The 13,494-nt window shown below is 38.9% G+C and overlaps 1 protein-coding gene across 1 annotated transcript in view; it reads right to left on the minus strand.

Annotated features, from left to right (window-relative positions):
- Window positions 1-10,733, minus strand: part of apbb1ip (amyloid beta (A4) precursor protein-binding, family B, member 1 interacting protein) — a 28,927-nt gene extending 18,194 nt beyond the window's left edge. The window contains exons 1-2 of the mRNA XM_064941640.1: window positions 10,559-10,733; window positions 181-240 (exon numbers count right to left, since the gene is read on the minus strand). Coding sequence (XP_064797712.1) covers window positions 181-240 — 60 coding nt within the window. The 5' untranslated portion in view covers window positions 10,559-10,733. The remainder of the gene's footprint in view (window positions 1-180; window positions 241-10,558) is intronic.
- Window positions 10,734-13,494: the final 2,761 nt, after the last annotated feature.

Here is a 13,494-nt window from a genome sequence, read left to right on the forward strand (position 1 = left end):
ATGTTGAAACATGCAGCACGACAAACGTTACAATTCACAGGCATTTCTAACATGTATAAGAATGTATAAACATGTGCAAGTATTCATAAAGGCTTATTCATGGTAGTTGTTAATACAGTGTTTACAAAGGGTGAGTTACAAATGCCCAAGGCATTGCTGTTGTGTGTGGACTGAACTCACCTGTGTGAGGAGATCCATCTCCCCCAACAAGTCACTAAACATAGCGTCTATGTCGTCCATCTGTTGAAGACAAGTCAAGGGATGAGCGAGGAAGGACCTAGAACCTATCACATTGGCAATAGGTAAAGTCGTAGATTGAGACTGATACATTACATCTCAGTACAAGGAAGCTATTTCCAACCGGAGAATGTTAGGAATGAGTTTGAGATTATATTTAAGATTGTCATGCGCAAACATACTGTGTCACCTTTGAAGGAGTGCACACTGACTTCGACACACACACATCGCATTTCTCCATTTCTGTGTTGAGCCGCCAACTGTAGGAGATCAATGCACTATAGAATGTTTTCATTCGTAATATGTAGCCAAGGGCCAAATGTTCTTTCTCAACCTCCCCAACATAGACTCCAGGAAATAAAGCATGGTATGTATAACTCCAGGCAGTCCTTCCTTGTCAAGACATGCAGTGCCTTTCAAAACACCTTTTTGGGGAACTGCATGAGTACAACAAATAATGAAAGATAGTTCATTACTTGTTTCTTATGTTGTTTGGTTGATAATCCAATAATGTGGAATTTATAGAAAGTCAATCAATCAGATACTGGAATTCACTTCCTGGTTAGGCCAAACAAACAAACAAAAAAACGTTCAAACAGACCTTCCCCTTGCCCAGAAATGTTACACCTACTTTATATCACTGATAGAGTATGTACAGTGCGTTGATATCTTAGATTAGGTGTAAAGGCTTTCTTCTGTTGAAGGAGGAGCTGACCAAAATGCAGCGTGATGGTTACTCATGTTTATTGAATGAAAGTAGACTAGATGTGAAAAAACTGAACATGAACAAAAAACAACAAACGGAACGTGAAAACCTAAACAGTCCTATCTGGTGAAGACACAGAGACAGGAACAATCACCCACAAAAACACTCACAGAATATGGCTACCTAAATATGGTTCCCAATCAGAGACAACGATAAACACCTGACTCTGATTGAGAACCATAGACTATGCTATACACAACACATAACCCCAAGACGAAACACACCACAAATAAACCCATGTCACACCCTGGCCTGACCCAATAAATGAAGATAAACATAATAAATATAGACCAGGGCGTGACATTAGGGCTGTTGCTTTTATGCATTTGAAATGCAGACAGTGATATCTTCCTCTTCGATACTTTTAAAATGACATTGCCTTGATTACATTCAAGACCACCTTTTAGTTTCTTAAACTCAGGAAAATAATGTGGATGATATGGTAAGTTAAACTAGTATATTTTTGGTATGCCCGGTAAATCATTAAATTAACTGAGGGTCAATCACAATACCATCATTTTTATTTTTTATTTAACTAGGCAAGTCAGTTAAGAACAAATTCTTATTTTCAACCTTTCGGTTACTAGTTCAACACTCTAACCACTAGGCTACCCTGCCGCCCCTGAATTAGTTGCTTATCAAATTACTCATCAAGAAGGAAAATCCAGACATGATCAGATCCTCAGTTGTCATACCATGACTCCCATGGTACTATTGTTGGCATGAGTGTGTAGGCTTAATTTATCATGGGGCCACATATTTTTAACATCACTAGAAGCAATCCATTTTAATTTACTTAAGTCAACGTAAAAATGGATTGGGAGCCATATCGAGAGCTACCGTAGTCATGATGTACATCATGCTGTCTCTTTCTCACACACAATATGTTAAGCCCCATTATCTGTAGTAGAACAAATGTTACGTTGTGCCGGACTGTGCAGTCAAAACACAAATCGTGTTTTTCTATCGTAGAATATGGCTAATTTAGTAGTGATGTAGGATTGGTGAGTTGTATAGGATATGCAATTAAATATACTCATGCGTAATTCACATACAATTCATGTCAAATCCATAATTCATATCAAAACAAACCATTGAAAATGAAATGTTTTGTCAAGATGTAATCTACGACCAACTAGACTGGCATTCGACAAACGTTAACTTCTCAAGGAAAAATGTGATTCACTGCTTCATGCAGGCATCATGATATATAGTAACGTTAGTGATATCAAGTTTCTCTAAAACTATTTTAACCCATAACAGACTGAGCACTTGTTTGTACAGATAACACCTGTGTGTGTGGGTACGCGTGTTGCTCCCCCACCCTTGCTAGAATGTCCGGTGTGTCCCAAAACAGAGGGAAGTGGTTACAGGGCAACTTCCTCTTGCTTCTCGTGATGTTGAAAGTATTTGTGAAGGTTGCAGAAGATGGTAACATGCAATGTATTTTGCAAGCCCTGCATCTTTATACGCCTGATGTATTTGATCCTCTCTAAATACCCCATGAGATTAGCATGATCATATCTTGTCAGTTTAACACTCAGAACACAGGACTCTTATTTCACTCAAAATCTCTGATTATGGGCGAACAGTTGAAAATCCTATATTCAGTATTAAACGTGAGCAAATTCACGACAATACAGCCAAATGTAAACAAAGTTCCTTCTGCCCCTCAGATGTAGCCAGCCTGGTCTCATAGACGTAATATAGTAAACATAAATCCAGGACACTAAAATTAGTAAGACATGTTACGTCTGGTATGGTTACGTAAGGTTGATGTTGGCTAACACTTCCCCTATCCCTAACCTTAACCTTCTTAGCTAACCCTTCACCTAACCTTAACACCTTTAGTGATTCCCTTCCCCTAACCCTAACCTTAACCCTTTAACCCAACTCCCCAGCTAGCTAACGTTAGCCACCTGTTCGTAACATATTATACACTTTTCAAATGCAAAACATATAGTAAATATTGCAAATTCGTAACATGTTGTATATTTAGAAATGCGTAACACATAATACACTTTTAGCTATCCCCTTCCACTAACCCTAACCCTAACCTTAATCCTTTAACCAAACTCCTAAACTTAACCCTAACCCCTAACCCTAACCCCTAGCCTAGCTAATGTTAACCAACTAGCTAACATTAGCCACCTAGCTAGAACTCATAACATATCATACATTTGCAAATTCATAACATATAGCATTTTATGCAAAATCCTAACATATTGTACATTTTGAAATTCATACCACATAATACGGTTTGTAATTTGTAATATATCATAGGAAATGTGTGATGGACATCCACTAATTATTACATACCATACATATATTACGAATTACAAACCGTATTATGTGTTACTAAATGGAGTCCCTCGGATTTACATACAGAATAATACGAAATGCTCTGAGACCAGGTTGCAGCCCAGTAGCAAGGGTTTGTGTGGTTACAACTGTTTAAGACAGCAGATGAAACAAGGAGAAAATTAGACAGAGCATCCTTTCTTACTAGGTTTCCCCCACTTCTATGCTCTGTAGTTGTTTTCCACTCTGCATTGGGTATCTGTTTTACTTTGTGTCGTGTCAACCCCAGAATATCATACAATAGCCATCTCTTGGTGATTTCTGGAAATGTCAGCAATCTACAAAACATACAAACACATTGTGTAGCTGATGTCAGTTTCCATTTGTGCTTGGACGTCACAGGAGGAAAGAATTAGTGTATCGGTCATTTAGATCCAGCCAGCTGTGTTTAAAAGCATCATTTTGAAGAGGATACTAAAGTGCACAGTGCCAAATCTCAACATTGCCTCTCTGAAGTGACTGAAAATATCACTAAGGGGTAGACTTTTCAGCAAACGGTCAGAACAGGGAAAGGGAAAAGGATACCTAGTAAGTTGCACAACTGAATGCATTCAACTGAAATGTCTTCTGCATTTAACCTGAACCCCTCTAAATCATAATGGTAACTAACATCCTTAGCTTGAATGAGAGGCCAGTGTCAGTAGCTAGAGAATGGGTGAAACGCGACCCAACAACACCTACAACTATCTTTACGGCATATTATATCGTATATATTATTTTGTTTCAACCCCAGGAAGGTCTGATGGGGATCCTTCATAAATACAAATTCCACCTCGCCAGAGAGGACGGATTGAGAGAAGCCAGGTACAATACTCAATCTGTCGGCTCTGGTTAGTGGTTATATTCCACCCTGAGCAAACATGGTAGAAGGTATTCAACAGAAATCCGTTGGCAGCAGTGACCTAGTTTATGTTCAAGACTCTATTACCTGATTGGTGCAATAACCTATTGCTGTCAAGATAATCTGTGACCCCACCCCTCTACATAGAAGCCCAGAAAGCCATGTTTACTGGAAGATGTGTGTCAAACCTCATAGCTTAATTTTGCTCATGAACTCCACCCATGTCAAGACATGGACTTGAACACAGGATGTAGACAAACAAACAACTATTAAAAACAGTTGAGTTGTAAGCTGCAAAGTGATGTCAGCAAAACCACTAACATCTATCTTAGTTGTGAGTTAACACCCATCGTCCTGCTACATGAAATGTTGAGCAAGACAGACACAGCATTTGTTACAATGACAGTTTGTGTAAACACAAAACTACTAGGTCATTCAACCATCGCATCAACTTGAACTGAGCTGCAATTCAAACTGTGTGTATGAGGAAGCCATTTTTCTTGAAATGTAGTGTGATCTTATCGACATGGAGGTTTGTAGACTCAGATGAAGAGTGCATGCGTTCTGAGGGGCGTCATCCATCCCAGAAATCTGAAGGTGCACGAAGTACGTGAAGATGGCTCGGGGTGGTTTGACAGTCCGGAAATTGGAGAATTTTGCATTTTTCAAACACTCAAAACAGCTTTTTCCTGCAATTCTATGTTGAAAAAAAATCATTTTTTTTATGCATATCTAAGCTATGTCTCTTCAGTAGTCTGTATCCTCCTGACTGGTGTTTTTTTTAAAGAAACAAAATATGCTTCTCTGTATCTCTGCTACAATCTAGATCAAATATTGAAAGGAATGTGAGTCTTATTCAGTACAATTAATTTTTGCTTGCTTTTCTAAAGGTTGGGAGATTGAGAACCAATCTGGGCTAGCGAAAGCCAACTCCATATAATTGCTAGGTGGTTCGTAGTATTGCAGATAAACTGTAATACTGTATTTTTATTTTAAACAGGACAAATCTGAAGGGGCACGTGCCCCTGTGCCCACAGGCATGACATCTCTGTCAGTTTACTTATTCTGTTCAGCGATCATCAACAAAAAAGTACAGGTAAGAAACATCTTGTGTTTTAGGCCAAATATACAGAAGGTCTGCAGTGAGAATAGAAGTGCTTCGTGTTTGGAATTGAGGCGACCAGCATGGCCAAAGCTGTGTATGTTTTCACAGTGTCAAGGCAGTGGGATAATGTGTTCCGAACCTTGACCTGTTTTCCATGTCAATTGGACATGGTTGCCAGAGGCAGACCAACTCAAGCCATTGCAGGACCTCTGGGTAGGTATAGTGAATTATGATGAATTTCACATTTTATCAACAGCACAAAAGTAGAGATTTTGTTCTCAATTCCTTTTGGTATAATTTTCTATAACTTGTTTGTGTAGCTTTTTTCCTTATCAAAATACTGAGCAGACTTGAAGCTTGTTGTAACGGCCGTTGGTGGAAGAAGGTGAGGACCAAAGCGCAGCACGTGTTCGCCCTTTTATTAATGGAACTGAACACTGATTAACAAAACAACAAAAGACACAGCTTCATCAGGTGCAAACCACACTAAACAGAAAATAACTACCCACAAACACTAGGTGGAAACAGGCTACCTAAGTATGGTTCTCAATCAGAGACAACGATAGGCAGCTGCCTTTGATTGGGGACCATACCAGGCCAAACACAGAAATACAAAACATAGAACAAAACATAGAATGTCCACCCCAACTCACGCCCTGACCAAACTAAAATAGAGACATAAAAAGGAACTAAGGTCAGGACGTGACACTTGTACAGTGCCTTCAGAATGTATTCACACCCATTTACTTTTTTTCACCCACATTTTGTTTCCACATTTTGTTTGAGCAGTGAATTTCAAACAAAGAGCAGGAAGGTTTTCCAATGCCTCGCAAAGAAGGGCATCTATTGGTGGATGGGTAAACATTTTAAAAGCAGATATTGAATATTCCTTTGAACATTGAGAAGTTACTAATTACACTTTGGAGGCCAATGGTGACTTTCAAACAGTTCCAGAGTTTAATGGCTGTGATAGGAGAAAACTGAGGATGGATCAACAACATTGCAGTTACTCCGCAATACTAACCTAAATGACAATGAAAAGAAGGAAGCCTGTACAGAATACTTGTACACAGGGTTCAACCAAAATTTGAACCTTCACTTTATCCTATCCCTTCCAAAAGACACATATACATATGCTGAGTTGAATGCAACAAACACATTTCTATCACTAGCAAACACATTCATGGGTGGTAATTCCAACATTTACTGACAGGCACTCTGGGATCTATGCAGATATTTACCTACATTAGCATATATCGCAGTGTGCCTTTGGAGTGAAAGTTGGAAATACCACCCATGACTGTGTTTGTTAGTGATAGAGATGAATTCATTGCATTCACTTGCATGGTTAGTCTTTATCTTCAAAAAAAATGTCCCACCACTTTACATCAAATCAAATCAATTTTTATTTGTCACATACACATGGTTAGCAGATGTTAATGCGAGTGTAGCGAAATGCTTGTGCTTCTAGTTCCGACAATGCACAACATTGTTGTGTTCCAAAGTGGGATAAACATGTCTTGATTTTAATTTTGGGTAATAAGCTCCACCAAATAGTCTGTAATGTCGAAGTGGAACAAAAATTCAAACGTTAGTAAAAAAAAATATATGAAACTAAAAACACTAATATATCTTGATTATGTAAGTATTCAACCCCCTGAGTCAATACATGTTAGAATCACCTTTGACAGCGATAACAGCTGTGAGTCTTTCTAGGTAAATTATTTGCACATCTGGATTGTACAATTGTACAATACGTTATAATTGTACAATTCTTCAAGCTCTGTCGAGTTGGTTGTTGATCATTGCTACAAAGACATTTTCAAGTCTTGCCATAGATTTCCAAGCTGATTTAAGTCAAAACTGTAACTAGGCCACTCAAGAACATTCAATGTTGTCTCCGTGAGCAACTCAAGTGTACAGTCGTGGCCAAAAGTTTTGAGAATGTCACAAATATTAATTTCCACAAAGTTTGCTGCTTCAGTGTCTTTAGATATGTTTTGGCAGATGTTACTATGGAATACTGAAGTATAATTACAAGCATTTCATAAGTGTCAAAGGCTTTTATTGACAATTACATGAAGTTGATGCAAAAAGTCAATATTTGCAGTGTTGAACCTTCTTTTTCAAGACCTCTGCAATCCGCCCTGGCATGCTGCTAATTAACCTCTGGGCCACATCCTGACTGATGGCAGCCCATTCTTGCATAATCAATGCATGGAGTTTGTCAGAATTTGTATTTCTCCAAGGCTAAAAGTAAGCAATACAAAAGTGTCTGCTATATGGCATATGTTGTTGAATTATAAATCAATACATAATAATTTAATAAACAATACTTAGTGGAATTAGAATTATGCATCCATATAAAAGGTATCCTTAAGGGATCGTTCACCCAAATTACAAAATGACAATGTCGTAGTTCATAGACTTCTTAAAGACGCGCTATGCAGAAATGGCTCTGCCATTTCCTGGTTTCAAAAATTCTAATAGTTTGCCTAATTTCAGTTTATGCGACAAAACAAGCAAGTATTGTGTAGACCGCTGTTAAATATATTTTCCATAACCAAAAGAATATTGTATTGTCAGTGAAAGATTTAAAAAGGAAACTTAAGAACATGAAGCATAGAAGTAGCACACATAGAACATATCTTTATTTTACCCCAATTTCATGGTATCCAATTGGTAGTTACAGTCTTGTCTCATCACTGCAAATCCCATACAGACTTGAGAGAGGCATGGGTCCTCTGAAACACAACCCAACCAAGCTGCACTGCTTCTTGACACAATGCTCACTTAACCTGGAAGCCAGCTGCACCAATTTGTCGGAGGAAACACCATACACCTAGTGACCATGTCAGCATGCACTGTGCCCAGCCCACCACAGGAGTCGCTAGTGCACAATGGGACATCCCTGCCGGGCAAGCCCTCCCCTAACCCAGACAATGCTGGGTCAATTGTGCGTCACCACATGGGTCTCCCAGTCACGGCCAGCTGTGACAGAGCCTGGACTCAAACCCAGAATCTCTAGTGGCACAGCTGGCTCTGCAATGCCTTAGACCACTGCGCCACTTGGGAGGCCCCCACATAGAACATATCTACTGTTTCTTAGACTTGCTTTCAATGATAATGACAGATCAATAACACACGTTTCCATGTGAGTTTGGTCAGGTCTACCAAAAAGTTGCATATTGCAGCTTTACGGGTAAGGTAATTTTGGTGATCACTTTAATTGGAACAAAATAACCTAAATGGAAAAAAATTGCATTTTAACTTCTCTAGACAAGATACAAAACATGCTGCATAGAAGTAATGTATATAATTATAATTATTTGATTTAAAATTAAGCTTGCATTCAATTTCAATTCTAAATGCATTAACTCAGTAACTGGAATTTGCACAATTATAATACAATTCAAGGATGGAATTCCATTCCAAGGATGTTTTCTTATCTAATTCAAAATAAATTCTAACGCAGACAGTCTAAATTCCAATTCAATTCAAATTCAATTCCAAGGATGGATTTCTTCTTCAATTCCAATTAAATTAATATTCAGACTGTCTAAATTCCGATTCAATTCCAAAGGTGGTTCATGATTAATTCCAATTCAGACAGTCTACATTCCAATTCAAATCCAATTCCATTTCAGGGATATTCAATTCTAATGATGTTTTTTGAAGATTGCTGCAATTCCAATTCAACTGTCCAATTCTCCACCTCCTGCTTGAATTCCAGAATGGAATTTGGAATTTGAAATTAAATTGGAATTGACCCCAACCCTGATATCTACATTGTAAAGACTATGTAGACAACTAAAATATGGACCCACATATTCCATCTTGAAAAACTGGCACTTCAAAATAGTGTAATAATATGACAGTTACTTGCATGAAAACAACTCAAGATGTCAAACAGACCAGACTAATTTAAATTTGAGAGAAATGCAATCTATGTCAAAGTCTTCCAACATTCAGTCAAGAACATTTCTGCCTAATTCCTTCCGCATACATATGAAAGTTCAAATACGCCTGACCTTCTGAAATTGGTTTTCCCTCTGCTCACTCCTTCCCTTTCTCATTGGGAAAGTATTGAGAGAGATATTTCACAAGTGATTTGCTTCTCTCTGTAATAGTGTCTGCATTCATTGGTTGTCATCTCAGAAGGAATTTCAGCTGCCAGGAGCCAACTTTCTGAACACCAATCGGGAGAAAATAACTACTCTACTGGCCTTCCTGGTGGAATTAGAGGCTAACCAAGTTCTTCTAGCCTGGCTCCTGAGTCATACATCAGCCTAGATTTAGTTCATGGTCAACCCTAGTTGGAGAGATAAAACACACAAGAACTGGCACGATCCAGAATGGCTCATAGGAGAAGATCTCTTGTTTCTGTAGCATGAGGCAGCTTGATGTACAAGTACACCCCCTGGACAAGACGCCAGTCTATCGCAGGGCCTTAACCCCAATCTCTCTCCTTAATGCTGAGTGCCAAGCAGAGACGCATCGGGTCCCATTTTATGACTCTGGTATGACTCGGCTAGAGATTGAACTCCCATCCTTCCAATCTCAGAGCAGACACTCTAAACACACTCTACCGTGGAAACGGTGTATTAGTGTGGGGAATGTTTTCCTGGCACACGTTAGGTCCCTTGATACAAATTGAGCAACGTTTGAACGCCACACCTTGTAGAATCCATGCCTCGAAGAATTCAGGCTGTTGTGTAGGAAAAGGGGGGTCCGATCCAATACTAGATGGGTGTACCCAATAAACTGGCCACTCTCTGCAACTCTGCCCTCTTTTAATCTGATATCAATGCTATGTATCACTCAGGAAAACTTGACAACACAGACATACGTAATCTGACATGTCTATGGAAAGTACATGATGGGTGTACCTAAAAAACGGGCCACTGCAATTCTGCCCTCTTTTAATCTGATATCAATGCTATGTATCACTCAAGAAAACTTGACAACACAGACATACGTAATCTGACATGTCTATGGAAAGTACATGATTTTCACATTGATGGTATCTGACATTTAGATAAAGACAAAAAAATAATTTGCTTAAGCCTGATGTAGAGAAAATAACGAACATGATTGACATTGACAAATGAGGAGATGATCCTATTGTTGGTAGAGGTACTCTTTCAGTACTTACTGTGAACGCAAGCAGCATTGGAAGACAATGGTTAGTTATATAGTTTCTTCAGGGGATCGAGTGGATCCCAACAATAACAGAAATGGAACTCACCTTTGATACCTGTGTAATCCTTTTTCACGTATCGATAGAATCTTAACAGGTTATTGGATGTCAATTATGTTTAGTTTTCTCTCTAATAACACTGAACAAACACCACAACTCATGAAGGGTTGGGTGTGTGGAGTTGGACTATATCTGACTCAACAACTGTTACTTTAGTTTCCTGGTCTATGCGGAAGTTCAGGTCTAGACCTGTCAGTGCATTCCATCCAGAGCAGAGCTGAACACTTTTACAACACTGAGCTCTGGGCAGTGCCAAAGTTCGCATATCCACTTGCTTAACTGTAAAGTAATGGTGAGTATGTACATTACTGATAGGTGTGATTTAGCATGAAAAGTTAGAGAATAGTCTCTTTTATTTTTTGTGTAGTGCAGATCTAAATTTGAAAACAATGCGTGTCAATGAGAAACTTGAGGTTCATTAATATTGATACTGGGAAAGGAGTGTCTGGAGAGGGAAATAGAAAGAGAGAAGGTAGAAGCATTGCAGCAATTGTTGAGGTGTTTAGGTTCAGAAATAATTTTCTCCTTTGAAAGTGATTAACAGATGAGTGGGTGTATGCTATGACATGTAAATCTTAGGGTTTATAATGGGGAGTTGCCTTTGGCTCAATTTGACCAGAATTCTATATTACATGGTGCCAACGGAGCCAAATGATGTAGAACACATTTAAAGTAACTGTCCAGTGCTTCCAAATGTCTTTTAAATATGACCTATAATTAATTACAATATTAGTAATTTATTTTTATTTTTTATTTCACCTTTATTTAACCAGGTAGGCTAGTTGAGAACAAGTTCTCATTTGCAACTGCGACCTGGCCAAGATAAAGCATAGCAGTGTGAACAGACAACACAGAGTTACACATGGAATAAACAATTAACAAGTCAATAACACAGTAGAAAAAAGGGGAGTCTATATACATTGTGTGCAAAAGGCATGAGGAGGTAGGCGAATAATTACAATTGCAGATTAACACTGGAGTGATAAATGATCAGATGGTCATGTACAGGTAGAGATATTGGTGTGCAAAAGAGCAGAAAAATAAATAACAGTATGGGGTATGGGGATGAGGTAGGTGAAAATGGGTGGGCTATTTACCAATAGACTATGTACAGCTGCAGCGATTGGTTAGCTGCTCAGATAGCAGATGTTTGAAGTTGGTGAGGGAGATAAAAGTCTCCAACTTCAGGGATTTTTGCAATTCGTTCCAGTCACAGGCAGCAGAGTACTGGAACGAAAGGCGGCCAAATGAGGTGTTGGCTTTAGGGATGATCAGTGAGATACACCTGCTGGAACGCGTGCTACGGATGGGTGTTGCCATCGTGACCAGTGAACTGAGTTAAGGCGGAGCTTTACCTAGCATGGACTTGTAGATGACCTGGAGCCACTGGATCTGGCGACGAATATGTAGCGAGGGCCAGCCGACTAGAGCATACAAGTCGCAGTGGTGGGTGGTATAAGGTGAGTGAAGGAGGCTTTGTTGCGGAATAGAAAGCCGACTCTTGATTTGATTTTCGATTGGAGATGTTTGATATGAGTCTGGAAGGAGAGTTTACAGTCTAGCCAGACACCTAGGTACTTATAGATGTCCACATATACAAGGTCGGAACCATCCAGGGTGGTGATGCTAGTCGGGCATGCGGGTGCAGGCAGCGATCGGTTGAAAAGCATGCATTTGGTTTTACTAGCATTTAAGAGCAGTTGGAGGCCACGGAAGGAGTGTTGTATGGCATTGAAGCTCGTTTGGAGGTTAGATAGCACAGTGTCCAAGGACGGGCCGGAAGTATATAGGATGGTGTCGTCTGCGTAGAGGTGGATCAGGGAATACTTTAACTTCCACAAAAATCGTATTTAAATATGCTTAAAAAGCAGATTTTCTTTGTCGCAATTGTGTGGGCATACCCCAACAAATATTAATGCGAGTAGACCACTGATTGGCCAGTTTAGCCAATGAGGCAGGATAACATCGTTCTCTATGAGGAAATAGCAAGCATTTTTTTAAACCTCTTAAGGATCTGCCCCTTTTTTTCCAAATTTTGCCTAAAATGACATACCCAAATCTAACTGCCTGTAGCTCAGGCCCTGAAGCAAGGATATGCATATTCACGGTACCATTTGAAAGGAAACACTTTGACGTTTGTGGAAATGTGAAAGGAATGTAGGAGAATAAAACACAATAGATCTGGTAAAAGAAATGCAAGAGAAAGGCCATAATGTATTATTCCAGCCAGGTGCAAATTAGATTTTGGCCAATAGATGGCAGCAGTGTATGTACAAAGTTTTAGATTGTTCAAAATTTTGTATCGAGACTGGCCAAATGTGCCTAATTTGTTTATTAATAACTTTTCATGTTCAAAATTGTGCACGGTATAGCATGGTATTATTTCACTGTAATAGCTACTGTAAATTGGACAGTGCAGTTAGATTAACAAGAATTTAAGCTTTCTGACAATATCAGATATGTCTATGTCCTGGGAAAGTTTCTTGTTACTTACAACCTCCTGCTAATCGCATTAGTCTCCGTTAGCTCAACCGTCCCGTGGCAGGGACACCGATCCCAAAACAGAAATAGATCTCTGTTTGAGATATCAGTTTGAGGTTTTTTTAAGTGTTTTTTTTTTAATCCAATGGATGCTTTAGCCACAAATACAAGTATAAGATGAGTCAACATTATTTGGCCACGAGTTAACAGACTATTCACTTTTAAAAGTGAGATTGTCATTGGACAGGTTTATTCTAAAAACGTTAATGAAAATAAAAATGCGAAAGAAAAAGATGTTACTGAAAGGGAGCACAAAAACTCAGAACTCTGAAAGATGACTAAACATACTAATATACCAATAACTCGTTTTGTTTTCTTAAGCTGTTTGAATATTGGTGTATATATACAGTGTATTGTGGTGTGAGTTCATATTTGTGCAGGTT

This window comes from Oncorhynchus masou, chromosome 28 (assembly GCF_036934945.1).
Source record: "Oncorhynchus masou masou isolate Uvic2021 chromosome 28, UVic_Omas_1.1, whole genome shotgun sequence".
NCBI classification, from domain to species: domain Eukaryota; kingdom Metazoa; phylum Chordata; class Actinopteri; order Salmoniformes; family Salmonidae; genus Oncorhynchus; species Oncorhynchus masou.